The following is a 25058-nucleotide window of genomic DNA, read 5'->3' as shown; positions in this document are numbered from 1 at the left end:
GGAGAAAATTCACAAATGAAAGTACAGTTATTGAGTAAGAGAAATATTTCTAGGTGTTTTTCATAAATGTTTTTGATTTTTCATGAGTACATTTTTCCAATTGTACTTTTTTAAGAATCTCTTTTAATAAATAATAGCATAATTTTAAATATTTATCTATTCTAAGGCACCATATATATATTAGCTTTATTATGTAACTTCATATCTGCTTGACGTTTTGACCCGATTGCTCAATTTTAACCTCCAATATCTTGGTTTAGTGTTTCTTCAAATTATTATTATTGTATAAGAGTCTCGTATTGTATAGGATACTTTCTTTATATGTAAGTAATATTCTTTTATTTTCTTTTAAAAAGTATTTGTGAGGTGCGGCTTATTTGGAATAAAGTAACAAACTTTAGAGTACAATTAAAAACTTAAAAAATATATTCGGGATTAGAGATAGCTTAGATTATACATACGTATATCTAAACTAGCTATTTATTAGTGCTTGTTTTCCTAGATGAATGTTTCGTTCAGATTGTGATCCAACGGTGAAGATGGGCTCGACATTGAAAATCGCAATTTCTACAAAATTTTCATTTTGATAGATTAAATTCAATCTAAGACCAAAACCAAAGAGCTGCATTTATTCCTTTTTTGCACCGAATATATTGACCATAATCCATTCATTTAAGTATAAATAAAAAAATTATAAGTTTTTAAAATTAAGATGTTTTTTTCTTGAGATATTTAATAACAGGTTGCTTCATTTAAGTTAGGCATCTCACAATAACTGTGGGTCAGTTATGACGTCACCCTGCCTTTCGCCGAAAATAAGAGAATGTACCTTTCTCTTTATGATACAGTATCTATCGCAGAACTATCAATGTAAACATTTAACAATAAGTACGATCTATGGGAATATGTATTATCTAAGATTATTGGTATATATGCGATACTTAATGTAAACTATAATTAATATATAAGGACATGCAATTATGAATATGATTATTCGTTCAGTTCAGTTCATTAGTAAAGGATTAGTCAGTAAGAAGTAGCCTGTATTTAAATGTTCTCAGTTTGTGTAGAACATATCAATAAAAGTTTTGTTTTGTGATTCTGCTAGTCGCGATTCTTTAATTGGCTCATAAGAGAAACAGGCTAATTTGGGGAAAAAAACTTGGCATATCAAAAAGCGGATTTAGGTTGAGGCCATGAAAAAAAAAAGGGCCCTTATCCCCCTAAAACAACGCAAAAACGACTTTTCTAAGAAAAATATTCAAATGAAAACTTCTTATCGACTACATTTATGCATAGAGTTCACGAAGTTTAGGAAATTCGTAGATACTTCAAAATAATAATAATCTCAGAAAAATTCGGTATAGTCGATTTTTGAATTTTTTATTTTTATCGGAACTTGAGCATGATTTTCACCTCTTGTGTTTATGAAGGTTATCACACAGAACCGTAGATCTTACTGAAAAGGTACAGTTTAGAGGGGATAATTCCCATACCCACACCAAGAGTCCCCTATATCAAGTTGCCCAGGACAAAGTACTCAAAGACAAATGTTAGAGCATTTTTACGAAAATTGTAAAACTTTAAAATTAAAAAACTTTTTTAGTATCGAACGGTTTGGTTGGATTCAGAATGAATGCAAAGAACGGCTCTGATTATTATCGGTTAGAATTTATTCAACCCAGCAGTTAATTGCGTCCTTAGAAAAATTATTTATTAATTTTTTTTTTACCCAACTTTCGAGATCCTTTTAAAAATGTGGCCTTGGACGCGCTCCCACCCGTAAAAATCCGCTACCGGGCGAATCCAACAATTTGATTTTCTTATTTCATTTAAATTCGCTTCACGATAAACTGAAATAAGTTTTTATAGCAATGATTTGAATTTGTATTCATGGTATGCATGGTACATAATAGCATGCTTATTTTTATATATTTTAGCATGGTTCAGATTTAATTTATCACCAGAGATTGAATAGTCAAGATTAAGCAGAGAGTTCTGACTTCCATTTGTGAACACTTCTCTCTGTCAGTCACCGCATTGTGTCTTTCTATAATATTTTTCAGATTTTTGTTCGTTTAAAAGTATGTAGAAGTTTCATTATTGACAAAGCAATCTTTTATACATTCTTGATTGTAATTTAACCAAAAATCTTAATCATAATTAATGTATTCGAAAATGATTCTAAAAATACCGGTCTTACTTTTTTCATGTGCCGGTTGTTTAAAGTAACGTTTAAAAAAGTAGAGGTAAATTTAAAAAAAGTACTCTAAAAGCCGGCAATATAAGGTTATATAACCTTATAGGTTACTCAGAAAGCAACAGGTACTACATGGTACCAGGTGAATTCGTTTAGCGCGAAATTCGTAAATTCTATCGTTTGATCATAGAAGTATTTCAAAATTCAATGTTAATTAATCCATTGTTGACATTGTGTTTTAACGAATAAGGTCAGAGTAAATAATCAAACAATTATTGAAACATCAGAAAGTGTTATTACGCTAGAATTAGGAAATCATTTCTTAGATTATGAGATGCATTGTATGTAACTTCACTATTCTCACTTACAGAATTCAAGAAATGGAAAATGTACTTGTTATTGGAAATGGTGGACGAGAACATGCTATTTGTTGGAAACTTTCTCAAGCTCCAGAGGTAATCTCAAATTTGTCTCCTTAAAGTAAAAAGTTTCTCAATTATCTGTTAATGAACAAGTGTTTAATTTCAGGTGAAACATATATTTGTAGCCCCCGGTAGTCACGGAATTGCTGAAATTGACAAAGTTGAAAATGTCTCCCTGGATATTAACAATTTTAAGGTATTCTTTAAAAAACTTATAAGTCGTGAAGGGTCTGATGAAATGTTTGCCTAAGTAATCGCGAAATGTCCTTATTTAAAAGCTGGCCACCCTCAACATCGCCTGGGTTCTTCCAACTTTTCCTCTGAGATTGCACACTCCGAGATTTTTCCCATTTACAGCTTTAGATGTGAACTAACTATTACCATTGTTGTATTCAATTCTCACGGGTCCAGACGGGAGGCTGTTTTGAAGCATATCAGGCGAACATTACTGTACAAACTGCAATGCAAACCAGGCACCCCTGACTGAGTGCAGGGAACAATAACAACTGGTCAAGCTTAGCTGAATTATTAGCGCTAAGAGCGTGCTCGTTGAATGGGTGGTTAAGTTTCTAGATGAGCTTCTTGGATTTTCTCTTACTGGGAGCCTTTACAGGTCTGTTTAACCGACATTGGGCTAATTAGGAATTAACCAATATAGATTTAAGTACTATTTCAAGTAATAGTATTCGTAAAAACCAACGCGGAGATCCGGTTCGAATCCAGATGCTGGTCCTAGATTTTCGCTTCGTAGACCTTCATACAGGATGGACAGTGTTGTCTGTAACGAGAGATGTTGACGCGCCTTATAAAAAGAAAAGGTATATGAAGGAATTCGAGATGCTGGTACATAATCAAGTGAACGTCTGGATCTGTTTACTCTATTGAAACCTCAGCGCTTCTCTTTCCGGAGCCCAGCCACGTATTCTCCCAGTGTGCTTCAAATTAAAAACATATAAGTAAAAAATAAAAATAAAACACAAAATACTTGGATTACTCGGCTTCACAGGGCAGTTTTATTTGCAACAGATATTCGTAATAGTACAAGTATTTTTCAAATAGTTCATCTTTTCACTTAAAAAATGGCGTCAAAATCATTCCTGGTGCTTATCTTGGGGTTGTTAGATAGAGGCAACTTGTTCTCCCATATCTACACGGCACTGGTATCTGCGCTGTGGGGTGCACGACATTGTACAGACTGAAATGCTTGCAAAAGCAGCCTAGTCTGTACAACTATAGGGACTACATTGGGAATGGTTAGGTCACATCAGTACTGAAAATGGGAAGAATCTAGAATTAGAAATGGGAAATTTCCCAATTTGAACCTATCACGATTACATAAGCATACACCTCAATAGGCTTAGAGTTGCTTCTTCCTAAAATTCTCCTCTTTGCCTGACTTTAAGAAATATAGCATGTTCGTTTAAATTTCTGGTTTAATTAAGATAGTTTAACATATCTGTAAAGATAAGCATTAATGACTCACTCTTAGCGATTGTACTAACCAAAAGTGGCCAATCTAACTGGACTTAAGCGATCTTATGAATATTTGTTAATTTTTTCACTTTAAAGTTGTATTTTATAAATTTTCTTTCAAGGTCTTAGCTGAATGGGCTAAAACTCAAAATGTAAAACTAGTGGTTGTTGGTCCTGAAGTTCCTTTAGCTAAAGGTATTGCCGATGAGTTAGCTAGAGCTGGTATCAGCTGTTTCGGTCCTCAGTCCAAGGCAGCGAAGATTGAATCAGATAAGAAGTGGGCTAAAGAGTTTATGATCCGCCATGATATTCCTACAGCAAGATTCGGTTCATTTGATGATGCAGAAAAAGCTAAAGAATTCATAAAAAAGTATTAAAATTATGTTTATATTATTTAAAATAAATGACATAATCATTTTTTGCCACCTTTAAAGACTCAAATTTCATTTTAGGGCCGATTTCAATGCGCTAGTGGTAAAAGCTAGCGGTCTTGCTGCTGGTAAAGGTGTTGTTGTTGCGTCTGATAAAGCAGAAGCTTGTGCTGCAGTTGATATGATGCTTAAAGATCATAAACTTGGAAGCGCTGGAGCTGTTGTGGTAGTCGAAGAACTTCTTGATGGAGAGGAAGTTTCTGTAAATTGGTATTTTATGTATAAATCCTTTTTCATTCGACAAGAAATCACCTAGTTTTAATTATCCTGTATTTATAATGTTTCAGGTGTTATGTTTGAGTGATGGAAAACACATAAAAGTATTACTACCAAGTCAAGATCATAAACGTATATTCGATAACGATTTAGGGTCAAATACTGGAGGAATGGGTGCTTATTGCCCTTGTCCACTTATAGACGATAATCAACTTGCATGGGTTTCAGAGCACATTCTACAGAAGTCTGTAGATTGTTTGGCAGCGGAAAATATTCCATTTGTAGGCAAGTTTTTTTAAAGCATTAATATGCCATTTATCCCTTTTTTGGTTAAGAATTTTTTTTTAAAAAATGCTAAATTTTTGGTGTCACACATTTTTACACCATCTTTATTTCATTAAACCAGTCAGAATGAAAAAATTGCCCTTCAAGACTGAATGACGTGTGTTACATAATTAGAATAATGTTATTATTAAATCTATTGTATAGTTGTTTTTTGAAGCCGTAGGGAATTCATGTTTAAATGTCAAATATTTTTACAATTTTTTATTGAATTTCAAATGCCGAATTAAGAAAATCAAATTTATGTACTTGATTGACCAGGATAAAATGAACATTCTTACTCTGTGTATGGAAAGGTTATAATGACTGGAGTGTTACTTTCTACTCTGTAATCACGGGCTTAGAATAATTATATGAATAGTGGAAAATTAGATTTTTTGATTTACTTGCGATCATTAAGCCCATGTCTAGCGGTTAGCTCAGGTGATGGCATCCTTAAAATTTTTATCTTCGTGGATGATCTAGTAAGATTGTTAGCAGTTTAAAGTATTATATCTCTTTAACAAAAACTTACAGTTTAAAATGGCAAGTATAAGGGTTGATTAAACGCCAAAAGGTACACAAATCAGCTAGTACCCAACATTTCATTGATATTATTTTAAGTAATTTTACTACATTAATTTTCATTAATATTTTTTTGAATTTATTAGATGTTTCACAGACCCTTATGCTGGCCATTTTAATCTACAAAATATTTGTTCAAGTAGAACACCATTTAACTTAGATTGACTGTAATAAGATAAATAAGGTATGCATATTTTTATGACAGCTAACATAATTATTCCAGTATTTTACTATAAGTAAAATTAGAGGGACTACATTAAATTACAATTGAGAAATGAATAATTATTGTTGAATAATTTACTTGATATTACCTACGCGTTATTTGTGCTCACAAATACTTCGGAAAGACGAATTCTAGACTGAAATATTGTTTTAAATCCGTGATTCAAATTTAAATAGTAGCCGACTCTGCCTTTGTCTTTTTTTACTTTAACGTGCATGTACATACATACGATATATGTGACTATTCAGAATAAAGAGCATAATAAAGATAAATCAGAAGAATAATTTGGAATAAAGCTAAAATAAAGTACCTATTTAATTACGAAAATATAATATATATTTTATCATAATTATAACAAAAAAATAAAATATTATGAATGAACAAAGGGAAGGGATTAGCTATGCGGTTAGCATATTGGATTCCCACGTGGAGGTTCCGGGTTCGAATCCAGCTGCTGACCCCTAGATTTTCTCTTTCTAAGAGCTTCTTACAGCTCACTGTCCGGGTGATGGACAGAGTTGTCTGTAACGAGAGAACACTGTCCGGAGGCCGGCAGTGCACTGAAAAAAGCTCCGGGCGCCAATAACCTTGATGTTGACGCGACTTAAATCATAAAAGAAAAGAAAAAGAAAATGAATGAACTGGCCAGCATAAGGGTCTGTGAAACATCTAATAAATTCAAAAAAATATTAATGAAAATTAATGTAGTAAAATTACTTAAAATAATATCAATGAAATGTTGGGTACTTGCTGATTTGTGTACCTTTTGGCGTTTAATCAACCCTTATACTTAACATTTTAAACTGTAAGTTTTTGTTAAAGAGATTTTTGTACCTTTTGGATAGATTTTCTTTTTTATATGTTTTGCAAAGTTACATATCTGCTTTTCAGATTTTATTAAAATTGGGAATAATAAATTTAATTTTATCATTATAACCTGAAAAGGTGTTAAGTCGGAGTTACTACCACTGGACAGATCTTTTTAAAGAATGATTATAGTTGCGGTCCCCAAACCATCCTCAATAACAATTTTTTTGAGAAAGCGTTTTGAATAAAATAGGAAGGTAATTTGTACGTAAATAGCAAAATTAAACTGCGATTTCAGTACTTCCCTTTAAGAGGAGTAAGAAAAATAAATTGCGATTACAGTACTTCTCCCTAAAAGGCAAAGAGGCAAAGATTTTGAATCGAACTACAATTCATTGATGAAAATCGGTTCACTCATTGAAAATTTTAACGATTGCAATACTTCCTCTTAGTAGGTGTAAGAGCATGATGGCACTTCACAGCCACGTAGAGGAGCTTTAACCACTTCTTCTTACTAAATTTTATCAAAATCGGACTAACCGTTATAGAAATATTGGTAATAATAGTTTTAGAAAGGGCCTTACTTGGGTGGGGCAAACTCCCCTCCTTATGAGGCACAGCGTCGAGACTTTTAAAGTGCAAATCTGTACAAAATTTCGATTCGAATGACACTTTTTTCAAAATCGGTTTACGTTTCGATAAGTTGAAACGATTGCTATACTTCCCCTTAACAAGTGTAAGAGCAGATCAAATCAATTTTATCAAAATCGGGCTAAGATTTACAGAGTAATTAATGATAATAATTTTGGAGGGGGCCTTACATAAAAGGGGCTAACTCCTCTCCCATTTCATGTACAGCATCGCGACCCTCAAAAGGCACATCTACATAAAATTCCGAATCGAATGACATCTCATTCATGAAAATCGGTTCTCGCGTTTAGGCGCTACGTTGTTTACAAAAAAGGTAACAACAACAAGAAGAAGAAGAACAAGAACATTTTTTGAAAATGCCGTTTTTGCTCATTTTGAGCATCTTTTTTCTCAATATCTATCAAATCTAGGTTGTTGCAAAAAAATTACAGTCATAAAGGAGGATTTGCCCTATATTTTAAAGAAAATTTGGGAATTTTATCTTTTATAGAAAAAGAGAAAAAAAATTGTCAAAGTTGGGTGTTTTTAAACCTAACGCTTTTTCGTGCAGTTTTTGATGATCAACCCTTATACAACTGTCCTACCGGACAGTTTTAATTAGTTATTTTTCTAACTAAAAGAGGACATTGCAGCTTGGGACATCTCTTTGCGTATGTCTTTCGACATTCTTTTTTTGTTTCTCTTCTTCATAAAAATTCATCATGTAAGAAACTGTTTAGGATGGGTGGAGATTAAATTTAGAGCCCTAGAGCTGAGGTAATGAAGTTAATACACCTTTAGACTAATTCCATACACGTTCATATTCAAATATGATTGAAATGATAATAATTCATATTGATAATTGAAATGATAGGTGTAAAGAAGCTGTGCAAAGCCTTCTAGATTACAGTGGATTACTTTTTAAATCCGTTCCTTTCACTTTATTTCTTTTACTAATTTTTTAAAGTCTTGTAGAAGTGTTGTGTTCCTGTGGGGGTAAAGTACATTCTCTATTCAAACTTTCGGTTCATTTAATTTTTAGGCGTTCTTTATGCTGGGTTAATGTTGACTAAAGAAGGACCCAAGGTTCTTGAATTTAACTGTCGCTTTGGTGATCCAGAAACGCAAGTCATTCTACCATTGATTGATTCAAATTTATATCAAGCAATGAAGGTAATTTAAAAATTCTTCTCTTTTTTGCAATTCTGAATCATATATTTATTATTATTATAATTATTTTTAAATTTAAAGGCCTGTTGCGAAGGAAATTTAGACAAATTTGATTTGAAGTGGAAGGAAGGCCTAACTGCTGTTGGTGTGGTAATGTCCAGTAAAGGTTATCCTGAAAGTTCTAGCAAAGGAGATGAAATTACTGGTAAAAAACTGCCTTCCTAATTTTGAAGACGTTTGACGGTGAAATTAAATGAACACACACAGATTAAAATCTGTTTTTCGCTAAATTTTTTTAAAAGTATTAAATAATAATAATAGTAGAATGTTTATTAATACAAAAAAATATTACAGTAATATAAAAATAAAACAAATAATGCATGGAATTTACTCCGTCTGCAATAGTTGCAATAAAATAAAGCATTTTAGCCAAAAAATTATAAATTTTTAAATTAAAAAGATTTAAAAGAGACAATTCAGTTAGAACTAAAAAGTAAAGTTTATAATTAATACAAATATGATTTGAAATAAAGAATTAAATATTAATCATTTGAATCGCTAGTTAGATATTATATTTTTCAGGACTGGAACGTGTAGCCAAACAATGCGATATGTTAGTATTTCACAGCGGAGTTGCAAAGAAAAATGAAAAATTAGTAACCAATGGAGGCAGAGTATTGATCAATGTGTCTTTAGCTCCTTCATTAGTTACAGCGGCTGCGAAAGCAACTAAAGCCTGTACAATCATCACATTTCCTGGAGCACATCATCGTACTGATATAGCACATAAAGGCATTCCAAGGTTTTAATATATTATGTTAATTTTAACTTTTTTCCACGTGGTAAATAATTGCTAAAAATAATAAGGAAATGATTTAGGATATAGAAGATTTTTAGTTTTTTTCTTTATAGAGAGATTTTTGCGAGAGATTCGAACTTTCGAAATTCACTTTTTACCTAAAACCCTTTAGGAGGTACTCTGATAAAAAATAAATTAATAAATGAAATAAAAAATAAAAGCTGAATCAAATAACATAAACAAACTTAAACACAATACTAACTTGTCCAAGTTAGACTTCTTTAACTACTTATAAAACTAAAAACGACTTTTGTAAATACTAATGAAAATTAAAATATAATCAACTTTCACCCCACGGGTACCATACACATTCATCAGAACATCATAACTCACAAGTTCACGCAACTATACACATTACCGTTCCTAAAGAAAGAATTCACCCGCTTTAGGTTGGAAGGGTGTGTTGGATCGCCCTGAAGAGGCAGACTCCTAACTGAACTGGGCTGCCCAAGCCAATCCCCTGAGCAGCTGAAACCAAATTATTAGATCAGACCGGAAATTCATTTATATTTATCGTCATATTATATATGGGTTGTTGTGGAATGAGCATTTCACATTAAAAATTGCACTTTTTTTTAATGAAATAGTATAACGATATCCTAAAAAATAAAATAATATTTGAAAAAATATGTTTTTAAAACATAAAATTGAATTTGATAGATGGTTCTTAACACGAGGACGCCTTAGCTACAAAGCAAGTGGAGTAGATATTTCTGCAGGCGATGCACTGGTTAGTGCTATTAAACCTAGTGCATCCGAAACTTCAAGAGATGGAGTATTAAATGATTTAGGTGGTTTTGGTGCATTTTTTTCACCGCAATTAGCTGGTTATAAGAATCCTGTTCTAGTTTCAGGAACAGATGGCGTTGGTACAAAACTTAAGGTTTGCTGTTTTTACTTAATTTAATATTAATCTAATGATATTATTTTAGAATTAATTAATTTTTTTTTATGTAATCTAATTTATTTAGATTGCTCAAGCTTGTGGCCTACATTCTACAATTGGTGTAGATCTAGTTGCAATGTGTGTGAACGATATTCTTTGCCACGGAGCTGAACCTTTATTTTTTCTCGATTACTTTGCTTGTGGACATTTAGATGTTGAAGTTGCTAATAGTGTTATAAATGGTATTGCTCAAGGTTGTAAAATGGCAGGTTGTGCTTTAGTTGGTAAGTTGCTTTCACATTAAAAATTTTTTTATTACAATCAGTCTATTACGCTGCTGAGTGGTTAGAAAATTCTTTTGGTATAGCTCCTGTAGGCAATAGTTCAAGAGATTTGATGTAGTGTTAGTCTAAAATCAGTAATTACTTTTTAGCCTTTTGAAACCAGGATAGTTGAACTTATTATTTTACAGAATTGGCATTATTATTATTTTGGCGCATCAACAGCTGAGGTTATTAGCGCCCGGAGCTTTTTCCAGTGCACTGCCGGCCTCCGGACAGTGTTCTCTCGTTACAGACAACACTGTCCATCACCGGACAGTGAGCTGTAAGAAGCTCCTAGGAAGAGAAAATCTAAGGGTAAGTGGCATTATTATTATTTTTACTATTTTTCCAGGTGGCGAAACAGCTGAGATGCCAGGCTTGTACGCAGAAGGGGAGTATGATTTAGCTGGTTTCTCTGTGGGTGCTGTAGAACGAGGATCCGAACTGCCATTGGTATCAAGTTTACAATCTGGTGATTGTGTTATTGCCTTACCTAGTTCAGGATTGCACAGTAATGGTTACAGTTTAGTGAGAAAAGTTATTAACAATCTTCACATGGATTATGCCGAAAAATCACCATTTTCAAATAAAACCATTGGTAAGTATTCAATATTTTGTATTATTTATAATATTATGGCAACAAAAAAAAAAAAAATTTGGGGTGTTTTTTTTTTAGGAGAAGAATTATTAACACCTACAACAATTTATGTTCATGACGTGTTGCCACTAGTGCAGCAAGGTTTAATCAAAGCTCTGGCTCATATTACTGGTGGTGGCCTTCTTGAAAATATACCTAGAGTTCTCACGGATAAATTTAAAGTTACATTAGATGCTAAGCTATGGAACATTCCAAAAGTTTTTCCTTGGCTAGCAGCTGTAGGTTAGTAGAATTTTAGTTTTAATGAATTACAAAAGTAAATTATGTGTAATATTTCTTGAGGAAGAATAAATGGGCATTATTAATTAAAATTTGTCTTAAAAAAAAATTAAAACAGAAGTAATAGCAAGTCTCTATTGAAAAGTTGCCGCTTACCAACTAAGTACACTTTAAAAATGGTTAACTTTTGATTTTAGGTGGTATAAACGAGAGAGAAATGTTAAGAACATTTAATTGTGGAGTTGGTATGATTTTAATAGTTGGTAAAGACAAGAAAGACAAAGTCTTAAAATCCTTAAAAAATTCCACATTAATTGGAGAAGTACAAAAAAGAATAGAAGGTAGATTTTAATAATATGTTGTTTTCTATTTACAAGAAAATATACTATGTGTGAAATTTAATTCTTATTCTTTATATTTTAGGTGGACCTTCCGTTACAATTAATAACTTTGTAGAAACTTTTGCTCCATTAATGAAACCTTATGTACCTAGTGTTATACAAAGAGCTAGAAATGTCAAGAGAATCGGTGTATTAATTTCAGGCACCGGAACTAATTTACAAGTAAGTAAAAATAAACAACCTACTTCACCGTTTTTTTTTTTTTTTTTTTTTTTTTTGAGGAATATTATCGTTGCGGATAACGCAGAATTTCACATGTTTTTTAAAGTAAAACACACATTAATTATCTGGTATACGAGGGTCGTTTGAAAAGTCCGTGCAAAGTCAGAGAGATAGCACCACTGGCGCGTATCGAGGTTATGTTTAGTTAGTAGCATCTCTTGGAAGAACACACACCAAGTTTCAGCCAGATCGGTCTATTTCTTTGTGTTTGGCATTCGTTTGAATCGAGGAAGTCGAGTGATTTTCAAAAAATGGACGAAAAATAATTTCGTGTGTTGATTAAACACTACTTTATGAAAGGCAAAACGCCTCAGGAGACTAAAGAGAAGCTTGATAAACATTATGGTGACTCTGCACCTTCGATTAGAACAGTTTATAAGTGGTTTCAAAATTTTCTGAGTGGCCATATGGGCAGAAGTGACGCTGAACGTTCTGGACGCCCTGTTGAGGTTACTACTCCAGAAATCATTGATAAAATCCATGATATGGTGATGGATGACAGAAGAGTGAAGGTGCGTGAGATTGCTAGTGCTGTGGGCATCTCGAATGAACAGGTACATAATATTTTGCATCAACATTTGGACATGACAAAGCTATCCGCAAGATGGGTGCCGCGATTGCTCACGCTTGACCAAAAAACGAAATCGTGTGAAGTGTTGCAAGGACGGTTTGCAGCTGTTCCAGAAGAATCCGCAGGACTTTAAGCGTCGTTTCGTCACTGTGGATGAAACATGGATACATCACTACACTCCTGAGACCAAAGAACAATCTAAACAATGGGTTACCAAGGGGGGAATCTGCGCCAAAAAAGGCGAAGACCGTTCCTTCGGCCGGAAAGATTATGGCGACTGTCTTTTGGGATTCGCAAGGAATAATCCTCATCGACTATCTGGAAAAGGGTAAAACTATTACAGGTGCATATTATTCATCGTTATTGGACCGTTTGAAAACCGAGCTGCAAGAAAAACGCCCACGATTGGACCCACAAAAAAGTCCTTTTCCATCACGACAACGCACCAGCTCACACCTCAGCAGTTGTGGTCGCAAAATTAATGGAAATAGGGTTCCAACTCGTTTCACATCCCCCCCTATTCTCCAGACTTGGCTCCCTCGGACTACTATTTGTTCCCCAATATGAAGAAATGGCTGGCGGGAAAAAGATTTTATTCAAACGAGGAGGTGATTGCAGAAACGAATGGCTATTTTTCAGACTTGGACAAATCCTATTATTCGGAAGGGATCAACAAACTAGAGCAGCGTTGGACGAAGTGTATAAGCCTAAAAGGAGACTATGTTGAAAAATAAAAAAGGTTTGCCCCCAAAAATTAAGTAGTTTTTATTTTTGCACGGACTTTTCAAACGACCCTCGTATGACGTGGATATTGATAATTATCTATTTTTGTTATTTAAATAAGTATTGAAATTTAGAAATACAGGTACCATTGCAACCTGGAACAACTAAATCGTATAACTGAAATCTAAGTTGAGAGATGTTACCAGGGCTGTGCGTGCTTCAAAATAAATTTCATTTTTAGTTTTCTAATATTTATTTACTTTCTATGCTACTTCTATATTTATATGTGTAATTTTATAAGGTAGAAATACACTACCAAAAAATGTATATTCTTTTTTTTTTATTGATCTATCCAATAATTGTATTTTCAGGCAATCATTGATAATATAGCTAGTGGCAATATTGACGGTGAAATTGTTGTAGTTATTTCTAACAAACCTAACGTAATGGGTATTAAAAGAGCACAAAAAGCTGGCATTCCAGTTAGGGTTAGTCATTTTCAAAATTTAATTGAAAATAGTTTTGATATTTTCAACCAATATTCTTCATGATATAACTGCTTCTTCTTTTTTTTTTTTTTAAGGTTATTCAACACGTTGACTACAAAACAAGAGAAGAATTCGAAGAAGAATTAACTAGAGAATTAGAGGAGAAAATGGCTGAAATTGTTGTGCTAGCAGGGTTTATGAGAATTCTTACCGATCATTTCGTTAGACATTGGCGAGGGAAACTGATTAATATACATCCTACATTGTTACCATCATTTAAAGGAACAAATGGATGGAAACAAGCTATAGATGCTGGAGTGCGTGTTTCGGGCTGCACGGTTCATTTTGTTGAAGTAAGATTATAGATTTGTGATTATTATTTGAGATTTTATTGGTTGTGGTCTACCAACTCTTGTCCTGCTACGGATAAACTGAAATCCTGCTTTGTTTCTGATCTGCCTGAAAATGTAGGCTGTAAGGAGTCCCTTACAAACTCTTTTAAATAATATATTTTTTCTTAGATTCTTGGTTCTTAATTCAAGAGTATTTTTTATCTCATTTTAAAGAAATTTCAAGTTCAACTCTGGATTCATTTTTGAAAAAATTAACGAAATTAAATCATAGAGACTGTTAAGAAAAAATTTATATGAACAAATAGGTGTGATTAAGATTTCTGAGCAGTCATAATGGTAAATAAAAGATTCCCTGATGGACTTTTCTCCCTCCATCAAAAAATGAAAATACACAAGTTAAGTTTGAAGGAATAAGTTTGAACATTTCCTTGTGCGAAGATGCACATACGATTAACATGTGCATCGTCTATTATTCTTGTTTGTTGGCAGATAAGATTTGTTTGCAACAAACGTTACGGAATAGTCTGAGGCAAATACGAGCGAGAAGCTCATTAATTTTCTTCTATCTGATCAGAGTTTTTAAAACCAGTTTGATACCCTTGTCAATCACATATTTTTAGATTGCATCTTCGGGATATTGTTTGTGCTTGCAAAAGGTGGCCAACGCACGCAAGAGGCTAGAAATGAATCTTTTACATTATTAATTCTTTTTTTTATTCTTGAAACTCCAGGTTGAAGTTGATGGAGGTGCAATTATAACTCAAGAGGTGGTCACAATTAAAGTTGGAGAGACTGTTGAAAGTTTGCAAGCAAAAACTGGTAAAGCTGAACAAAAAGCATTACCAAGAGCAGTTCAACTGTTATGTTCGGAAAAATGCCATTTAGACTTGAATGCGGGAAAGGTAATTTGGAAATTATAACATTTGTGTATTACACAGCATAAAAACACCTTAGCAGTGCAATTTATTATGTAATTCAGTTACAAGAAATTTAAATTTCTTTGCTAAATCTCTTTGTCAAAAAAAGGCCTTGTATATAATACAATGAACGAAATGTGTAAATGCTATAATATAGATTATATTCAATGAATGAAATGTGTAAATGCCAATGTTTTGATAAATTTTAAATAGCTCAAGAGGTTGTCACAATTGAAGTTGGAGAGACTGTTGAAAGTTTGCCAGCAAAAACTGGTAAAGCTGAACAAAAAGCATTACCAAGAGCAGTTCAACTGCTTTGTTCCGAAAAATGCCATTTAGACTTGAATGTGGTTTGCTAATTATAACATTTGTGTGTTACACAGCATAAAAACACCTTAGCAATGCAATTTATTAAGTAGTTCTGTTACAAGTAAATTTAAATTTCTTTGTCAAAAAAGGCCTTATGTATAATAATATATATTATACAATGAATGAAATGTGTAAATGCCAATGTTTTGATAATTTTTTTTGTATTTTTCAAGAAATGCAGATGTGCATGTTAATTGCAACGTCTGTTAAGTGTATTGAAAATAAATCCTTGTATTTTTGTAATATTTGTTAGTTTTATTTTTTTACATCATACCTAAAAATATAACTGCTCATTAAAAACAGCAGCTATATGTTAAGAAGAAGGGAATTGGTCTTGAATAATAGATAAGAAAGTAACCATAGAAATAAACAGAATTGAATTAAAGAAAATCAGCAAACAAAAAAAGTGATAGATACTATTTAGAATTCACAAAACAATCATGAGGTAAGAAAATTTAATTCGTACTAAGTGGCTAAAAAATGCAATCAGACTTTTCAAACTAGAGTAAAGTGGTAAAAAGATTGCAATGAAAGTACATATCTCTTTAATTCCGTGAAAAGATGGGAAGAACACTTCAAATAGTTACTGGGTAACACCGATGTTGAAGAAATATGGATCTCCAAAATCCTGCAATTGATGTGGATGGGAATATGCCAATAAACAACAAAATTGATAATGCACTCCGTAAATTAAGTAAATTATAAAGCACCAGAAGCCGCCTATTTGCGAACAGTTGTACACAGGTAGAGGAGTGTCAAATCAGAATTTCGGTGTTGGTGAAATTGTGTAAAAAGAAAGCGAATGGGACGAAAGTGAATTCTGAAAATAAAAAATTATCCAAAATAAAAGAATTTGGCCGATAATAGAACATATTTTCGCCACTATAAAGCTCTTGGAAAACAATTCCCCTCGCTAAGAATATAAAATTATATTAGACTAGTTATAACCACGTAGCTGGTCTTAGGAAACGATTGATATAAGTGCTACATTTTCGAAAGATGATATGTCCCGAAGAATTAAGGTGGGATTTGGAAAATAAGGAAAAAGAAGGAACTAAGATGATGTTGTAAGGTATATAAAATCAATGTGTATCCAATACTGCTGGATCATGAGTAAAGAAGAAGAGAGTGAATCCAAAAGTGCTGGCTAAAAGATGTAAATTTCATAATGATACCTCATAAAGAGTAATATAGTGAAAGAAGCGATTGGAGAATTACATGGGAAATCAAGATCAACTTGAGCTATAGAACTACGGAAATAGAACTAAGCTCTAGAACCAAGTAATGGTAGTCCTCATAGACATACGTAGGTATTCACTTCAATAAGAAAATGAAGTTTTGTTCCAAGAAGACAATCCTCGGAAAATGTTTCAAATAAAAGTAATAATCTAGCCTTTTGAAGAAAATCGTAAAAACAAAAAATTGCTCATTACACAGACAAAACTTCTTAATGAAGTGGAATTAAAACAATTGAAAATTTGAGGGAACAGTAACATCTGGTTTTCCCTGCATTTTCTGGAGCCAGTACCTAACTTTAACAAATCTATCAAGTAAATTCTGAAAGTGAAATAAAAGAATATCTGCGAATTATTCAAATTAACTTTTGCGATCTTTTTAAATTGAAAAAAACTGTTATCAAAATTGTGTGATGCGATAGTACCATTCCAATCGTAACCATAGCAATGTCGCGATTTCATATTTTAGTTAAATGTCCATAAAAAAGTTATTTTTTTCCACTATATTTATTCAAATAGTAGTTCCAACTAACTTGCTAGCATTTTTTTTAATGAACTTATTGGGACAAGGTGCCACAAATGAGTAAGTAATACATTAAAAAACTTTTTAAAAGATTGTTCTTAAATTATGAAAATACATTCATTTTGAAGTTAGAAAAATTAAACATTGAACCTATCCAAGTAATCCATTTGTAACAAAACTGATTGATACATAAGTTCATTTGGAAGTTTTATTATTGTTTGCACTTTTGAGGATCAAAGACATTTTCTACTTATTTTTTATAGTTCAGCATATTCTTCTGCATAATATTCTCGAACAAAAAAGTAACCCAAATACCTTAGTACAAGTTTAAAATACAAATAAAAGATCCAGGGCATTATTCGTTGTTTCTGTTCAGGACTTTTTTGTCCCTAGTTTTGTTTGCCCAATTGATCTGTATTGTGGGTCTATCAATTCCAAAATTGAGTTTTTATCTACTAAAAGAGAAGAAAAACATTACTTCAGTTTCTCCACTCATCTGAATTACCATTCCGCCATTGCTTTGTTAATATAATAATTTGAATCTCCTTTCCTAGATTTACAGTTTCGAATAAGCCTTATCCTAATTTAATACCAATTAAATTAAGATTTAAAAGGCACAAACTAAATAAGAATGATCAATCTTCTGGCTCAGTGAACTTAAATGAAATACTCGGACAATTGTTGAATAAATCTGACACATTTACCGTACCAAAAGCACAAACAGTACAACCACTATATAATGGAAGCAACTTAATTGAACGTATATTGAATGATTCAAAAATAAAAGCAAATCTGTTTATAAATGATATATTGTGGCAAACTCCACGACCAGTAATGAGAACTGATTTTAATACTCTACCAACACATAGGATGTTTAATTACTATTCCATGCAACAACAACAGCCAAGGCAGCAACAAGTTAATCAACAGCCGCCAAAACGTCCAGAAAGTAAAGATAATATCGTAGAAGTATACAAAAAATTAGCATCTGACTTTCAAACATTACAGGTATTTTCAATTTCATCTATTCTTAATCAACTAAAAACAATTTCCATAAAATATTTTGCTTCTTTTTTTTTTTATTCTTCATCCTCTAAACCAGTGGTTCCAAACCTGTGGTCCGCAAGAACTAAAATATGGTCCGAAAAACACAACATTTTTAAAATAATAATGACTAAAAGCAAATGATGATGTGCGTGTCGCTTTGAGCAATATCATCAATCCCAGGATTACCACCCATCTTGTTAAGAAAATGCAAGCTAAAAAAGCACATTAATATATCTGAAAACATAATCACAATGTTAATTAAAATTTATTTTTAAAATCTAAAAGTAGTTTATTGTGATATTGAACCTTGTGGTCGGTCCCTGCTAACAACAAAAATATTAAAATGTTCCCTGGTCATAAAAAGGTTGGGAACCACTGCTCTAAACAGTCAATCCCCTATTTAGATTTAGCGAACACGAAATTTTCTAGGTCATAATATCACACCACGGCTGAACGCATTTAACACTTCACAGACGACTACATTCTAATAAAAAATATTGATATTTGAAGTGCAAAATTCTTTACAAACGAAAAAAAAAATGCTTATTTTAAGTATTTTGTCTTAATTCACTCATATACAAAAAAATTAAATTTGAATTTTAAATAAGTATAGTTCACAGGAAATACCTCATTTTCAGCAACTTTTAGCAGAGAATAAAGTAAAAGAGTCAACAAAACTTCCAGAATTTGACCAATTTTGTGGAGTTAACAAACCGACACAACCTACAACACCTTCAACAGTAATGACAAAAAATATGATCATGATAGAGAATATACGTGGCGATGACGGTTGTAACTATACTCGTATCACGTTGCTAAAAAGAAAATTATGCGAGAAAAAGAAAGATATTGACTTACCATCTTTTCCTTTTGATAAAGGTGGTAGTAGCAATATCAAATTACAAATAAATGATCAGGTCAATATGAATAAATTATAATTTTCATTACTTTTGGTATCAGCATTTGTAGAAAGAATTTGTCTGATTTGTTTGGTTAACTTAGCAAGTTAATACAATTTAAAATTCTAAATTTCACTTATTCCTAATTTTGATATTTTGTGCTGTCTTGTTCTGTTCTTCTTATACTTGCTTTTGTTTTGTATTGTTTATACACATAAAATGTGCTTCATTATACTTTATTTTTTATATTCACTATTATTTGTATGAATGTTTTTTGTACTCAATTATGTATCCAACTCTTTTTGTGCGAGCTAGAAGCCCAAACAAAAATAAAAATAAAATAATTAGATAAATGATCAGGTCAGAACCTTAAAGTCTGATTTTAGAAATTGTATAATTTTTTAGAACAGGTTAGAATTTAAATTTGTATTTGAACACAACAGTACTTTATTTAACATTTGCCTCAAAATTGGATTTAATTCCTTTCGGTAAAACTACTCCAAACAAAATATTTATGTACGAGAAAAATCCAACTTATATGAATGTTTTCCTATTAAATACACTAGAGTAACTGTAAAACAAAATTCGATGAGATGTATGTTTGGGTAAGTAACTTTTGTAATTCCCTTTGAATTCAAATTTTAACATCCAGAATCTTCTAGAAATTCCCTGCATAATCATTTAAAGCATGATATAAATTTCTGCCCTATATTTCTCCCAGAATCTTATTCTCACGTATTAACTCCACAAATTTGATATTGAATCACAAACCTAAAATATTTTATTAAACGTTTCACTTTTAGATGCAATGTAATATTTCATTTTGACTTTTATAGGATGAAAATGAAATCATACCGAAGGGTAACATAATGGCCTTGAAAATATATAAATGATATCCTACAGAAAACAAAAATAATTTCATCCTGTATTTAACAAAATTTAAGAATTCCGGAAAAGTAAAGTTTCTTTAATCCAGATTTTTCATCTTTTTTATTTTAATAATTTTACCCTCTTAAGATATTTAGGTGTTCATTTTTAGAATAAAATTTATTGTAATCCTTAGCCCTAATCCATCTAACGAATTTTTAACAAAGAATACCCATTACATTATGTAAAAAATTTAATTTTAAGAATACTTGATAAAGTGCTGATAGGTCAATTTACAATAAAGAGCCTACTCAGCCACTTCTTCTATCAGTCCCTAACCGGCGATCCTCAAAATCATGTCATTCAACCATTGCAGTCTTGTTCTCCTGAGAGCTTCTTCTCTACCCAGGATGCTCATACAGTTTTCCTTGGATCTTAAGTACACATCCTTAACATCACAGTCTCCTAACATTTGTACGATATACAGCATCATACTTTCCAAGAAGTTCTGTTTCTTCGTGGTTTGTCCTGAAGCTGACCTTATGTGTCAGTTGTCCTCAGTATTTTATTTCACCATCAATGTATCCTTTATTTATCCGCTCGGATCAAAATTCACATTTCTGAGAAGGGAGTTTGATAAACTTACTTCAATATCATCTTACTAAATTGCCTTCTTTTAGAGTTTCTTTTTAAATTACTAATTTTAAATAAGAGTTTGAAGAGCCAACGGATGCCAATTCTCAGCAGATATTCTTGGTTTAATTAAGCTATTAATTTGCCAAATCGTACGCATTTTAAGGAAAATTTCAGGATGACCATAATAAGATTTATTATTAGGACTAACGCCACAAAAGAATAGCGCGAACTCGTTAGAGTCAGGTATTCCTGATTAGAATGAATATTAACAACCCTATATTATTATTCGAAATAAAAGTATGCATAGAATAAAGGCGAAGCCGAATTTAATAAAACAGAACAGAGAATCTCACCACAGCAAAATGCTGGTTTAAAAGAATATAGGACAGGCAAATTTGGGTTTTATTCTGAAATCGACAGCGTAAAAAAGGAAGGAATTCCAAATTCATTAACTTTGGAAAATACCAATAACCGAATAAATGATTTGAAGAAAACACTGATGAAATATAGTTATTTTTTATTATCACAGTTATTTCAAAATTACTAAAGAAATTTCTACTGGCTAAAGCAGAAAAAAAACAAAACAAAATTTGCTTTTTTATTCTAATTTTCCTAAAAGTACATTGTTTATTTTTCCAAATTTTCATCGCTCCCATCTTTTAGCACTTTTTCCGCTTCTTTATTTAGATTAAAATGAAACTGTTGCTTCGTTAAAAGAGGGACTACCAAATTAAAATGATCTGTAAATGAGTTAATTTAGTATTAGGCAATACAACTAGTAATAAAAATGTTAAATAAGTTTATCACTTTAGTGCACCAGTTCTAATTTTCACCGACTTTGGAATTACAATCCATTTAGAACGAATTTAAAAATAAATCAGAAATTTGTTCTTATGGGCTTTTGGAAGGTCAAGAAATTATAAAACATAATGGCAATACGTACCAATTTTACTGTTGAGGACTTTGACATCATCAGCCAGTCGGATTTTTATTTCTTCCCAAAATAATTGTTCTTCTTGCGACAAAGGTAATGGACCAAGTTTCGCACGGCTTGCTACCAATTTATCCTTAATTTTTTGTTTGTGCTCAGTTATTTCCTTTTGTAATGTTATCCATGCTGGTGTAAATCCATTGTCTATTAATACCTGAAAAATAAATATAAATATTTAAAATATGAGGTCTTTTTTTACGGATTCAATAAATGTTAAAACAACCAAATTTATTAATATTTTAAGTTAAATTAAATTAAAAGTTCACTAATCTTATGTGGCCTTAACAACACAGAGGAATTTAGGACAAGCGAGTGCCTCAGATGTAGACACACCATAAATAAAAATTAACAAACAAACAAAATTAAAAGTAAACTAATAACCAACCTCATTCATCTTATGTGTGACGAAATCTACATAAGGATTATGAGTTTTCTGAAGATTTTTAAGAGGTTTCCCTTTTCCCGGCAGGTTATCAAATTCACCTTTACTCATTGATTCTTGAATAAGATCTTCCACAAGTCTATCCATTCCAAACCTAAAACAAATTAAAAATTTGGAGTAAAAACTTACTTTTCTTATTTTTCTCTTAATACAATTTACACAATTTGGTTAAAATTAATACTTTTATGAATTTTTTAACGAACTGTGAAACCCTGCCAAATTAGAATAGTATATTAGACAGAAGCAGCTTTAAGAACAAATGCTATGTAAATTAGTCATCCGTAGGTAGTTCCCAAGGAGACGACAAATCTCGGGTGCAATTACTGAATCTAAAAGAGTAAACTATTAAACAAACTTCCAGTAACAAGAAAAGAGATTCGACATTGTATTCTTCATAAGCATTTTCGGTTGGCATCCATTTTTAAAACAAATACATTTAAAACATTTTAAAGTATAGAATGTAAATAATAGCCTTCCTATTATCGGAATAGTAATTCTCCGCAGGCCACCAGACAAGCAAGTACTATGCTCTTAGTTTATAAAAAATAAAGAAATTACGCATTATAAGTAACTTTCCGCGTTTCTTATGTACTTATCTTTTAAATCCAGAAAGAGGGATTACCTCAAACCTCTATCAATGAACAAATAGCAAACCAAGTACATATATCATGTAGGCGGAGAGACAAATGCAAAGTAAAATGCACTCGTTGAAGTTTATTAATGGTGAATTAAACAAGTCACTTTAGGGCTAGCTCTTTGTTTGTAAGGACAAAAAAAAGATCCTATTGTCTACCAAAGTTTCATGGCATTAAATGTACCTAATGTAATAGACAATTTAAGTCAACGTACAAGAACAGGTAAGAAACCAGCAACTTACTTAAACATACCTAGTTTTAATGTCTTTAGCTTTTTTCCTACTTTCTTTTAATGTTAAAGCTTTATTTCCATCATCTTGCACCTTATTTATTCTAAATTCAGTGACATTTTCCATGGCTTTGGCTGCTCTATATTTGGTATATTGTCTTTGTCGCTGAGAGGGAGTACCAGAACCAATGCCTTCATAGCTTAAATACTGTCTATGCTGTGGAGCAGTATGCTGAAAAAAAGACATAAGTGAGAAATTTCAATTTAAAGTTAAATAAAACTTAGAACTTCAGATACCTACTTCAATTTTCTCTTCACTATTTTCTTTGTAATATAGCCCATATTCACCTTCATGACTTTTATCATATCGTTCACTACTAAATTTATTTTGAAGATTTCTATAAGCTCTTTCTATCTATGACAGCCTAAAATTAGCTTCATATCTTTTAATTAAGAATAAGGTATTATTAATCAAAGTAAATTTACTTCTTGAAATTTGTTAACATCAGCTTCTGAACTTTTGCTGTCAGGATGATATCGTTTGACTAATTCAATGTAAGCTACTCTGACTGTCTCTTGATCACTATCATTGGGTACACCTAAAGTTTTGTACCATTGCTGAGGGATAAAACAAAGTATCTTAATTTATTACTTTACTATTAAAAAGATAATATACATTCATAACCTAAAGTAACTTACAGAAACATCATTTTTCTTGAAGCAGAATTTCCTTTGTAGTAACTTAAATGGTAAATGATATTGAATTGAGTAAATTGTTTCTAATGGCTTATATAACTGTTTGGTAAAGCTTTCCATTATTTCTGAATTACAACAATTTCACTAACATCACCAACATATTTGTCCACGAAGTTCTTAACGATAACATTCAGGAGAGTGCGAGAAAAAAGCAAACAATTAGGAAATGAAAAACGGATTCACAATCACATTGCGAAATGATGGCATATTTGAGCGGACTCGGTCCTCTGAAACGAATCTAATGGTGGAACGAGTTGATTCAAATCCCTATTTTTTTTAAAAAAGTGATTCCGCTCAAAAAATTGAGGCCAATTTAAAATGAAAACAATTACCTAATACTGAAGTTACTTTAGATGTTACACTGAAATACAATTTTTAACTGACTTGAAGATATCGTTTAGCAGTCACTGACATATTCTAACTTGTAAAATCAATCCACATTTGAATAAACCTGACTGATACTTAGAAGGGGTAAAGTTCCAAGATTTTTTTATATTGTTTGAATCACCTATAATTATTTCATTCAAATATAACTATTTTCCATTACAAATAAAAGAAGTATAATTTTGCTTAAATTCGCACCCCCTCCGCATGAAATAACTTGAATTTTTTAAAGTATTAGATGTGTACAGAACCCTTTAATAATTACTTGGTTTCATTATTTTTGGAAAAAAGTTTATGATTTATTATCATTTTGAATCACACAGGAATTAAAGGAATAAATTAAAAAATGAAAAAAAACTAAAATTACAGTTTTTAAACGGATTAGTATTTTAGAATGAACTCGAAGCATTGTGAAATTATTTGAACTTGCATTACTCCTTCGTTGCAATTTTACTTTTGTACTAAACTTATTCTAGTCAAGTTACACTTACTGCCATAAATTTATAAATCGTTGATTTATTTAGTTTTAGCTACCAAAATAGACCATTTGTCATTTATGTAATTTCCATAAAAAAAGTTTAATTTTGTCAAAAATTATTTAATTTTAATTATAAAAGCTACAGAAATACTTAAACATACAAATAGATACTAGATAGAAACTATACATTGAAAGGAGTGATTATCTTCATTTGTTCCTAGAACTCCCAGAATGAAGTTCCCTACAAATACTTTCACAAAAGTGCTGCACATTTGTAGGTATGAAAATCTGAAGGTTTTGGCTTACAGTGTGTTGTCAACCACTTGTTTTTTTTTGTGTTTTTTAAATTTGTTTATTTTATCGAAAACTCGTACGATTTTTATTTTTATTTGAATCGTTTGAAGTACTTTTTTTGTAACACTTGCTAGATAGGAGTGGTAATTTAGATCTCATTAATTTAATGTTTTAA

The 25058-nt window shown here is 31.7% G+C and overlaps 3 protein-coding genes across 6 annotated transcripts; 2 read left to right on the top strand and 1 right to left on the bottom strand.

The window, feature by feature from the left end:
- Positions 1-253: 253 nt before the first annotated feature.
- Positions 254-15712, top strand: Gart (trifunctional purine biosynthetic protein adenosine-3 Gart). Of its 2 annotated transcripts, none has more exons than XM_074114531.1 (18): positions 254-323; positions 2571-2655; positions 2729-2818; positions 4218-4465; positions 4548-4728; positions 4814-5027; positions 8351-8481; positions 8560-8683; positions 9061-9280; positions 9998-10220; positions 10309-10507; positions 10899-11144; positions 11223-11426; positions 11621-11764; positions 11847-11986; positions 13712-13828; positions 13924-14181; positions 14913-15712. In XM_074114531.1, exons 2-18 carry the CDS (start codon positions 2581-2583, stop codon positions 15099-15101), a joined length of 3003 nt encoding a protein of 1000 aa, XP_073970632.1. In that variant the 5' UTR covers positions 254-323; positions 2571-2580; the 3' UTR covers positions 15102-15712. The 2 variants fall into 2 exon arrangements, with proteins under 2 accessions (XP_073970632.1, XP_073970633.1); XM_074114532.1 differs by lacking the exon at positions 254-323 and adding an exon at positions 2296-2450.
- Positions 8788-24104, bottom strand: LOC141447223 (dnaJ homolog subfamily C member 28). Of its 3 annotated transcripts, none has more exons than XM_074114534.1 (7): positions 23671-24104; positions 23458-23589; positions 23273-23386; positions 22995-23203; positions 22051-22201; positions 21618-21819; positions 8788-9805 (listed from the first exon to the last, which is right to left on the bottom strand). In XM_074114534.1, exons 1-7 carry the CDS (start codon positions 23785-23787, stop codon positions 9723-9725), a joined length of 1008 nt encoding a protein of 335 aa, XP_073970635.1. In that variant the 5' UTR covers positions 23788-24104; the 3' UTR covers positions 8788-9722. The 3 variants fall into 3 exon arrangements, with proteins under 3 accessions (XP_073970635.1, XP_073970634.1, XP_073970636.1); XM_074114533.1 differs by lacking the exon at positions 8788-9805 and adding an exon at positions 13901-21414 and having other exon boundaries at positions 23671-24092; XM_074114535.1 differs by lacking the exons at positions 8788-9805; positions 23273-23386 and adding an exon at positions 13901-21414 and having other exon boundaries at positions 23671-24102.
- Positions 17146-20148, top strand: LOC141447224 (uncharacterized). The gene is made up of 4 exons (XM_074114536.1): positions 17146-17285; positions 17780-18233; positions 18911-19189; positions 20008-20148. The coding sequence occupies exons 1-4, from the start codon at positions 17176-17178 to the stop codon at positions 20062-20064; spliced, it is 900 nt and encodes a 299-aa protein (XP_073970637.1). The 5' UTR covers positions 17146-17175; the 3' UTR covers positions 20065-20148.
- Positions 24105-25058: the final 954 nt, after the last annotated feature.

Source organism: Rhodnius prolixus, unplaced genomic scaffold, assembly GCF_049639745.1.
Source record: "Rhodnius prolixus isolate KJV_2025 unplaced genomic scaffold, Rpr scaffold_7, whole genome shotgun sequence".
Taxonomy (NCBI): domain Eukaryota; kingdom Metazoa; phylum Arthropoda; class Insecta; order Hemiptera; family Reduviidae; genus Rhodnius; species Rhodnius prolixus.
This window is presented reverse-complemented; position numbering and strand designations above follow the sequence as displayed.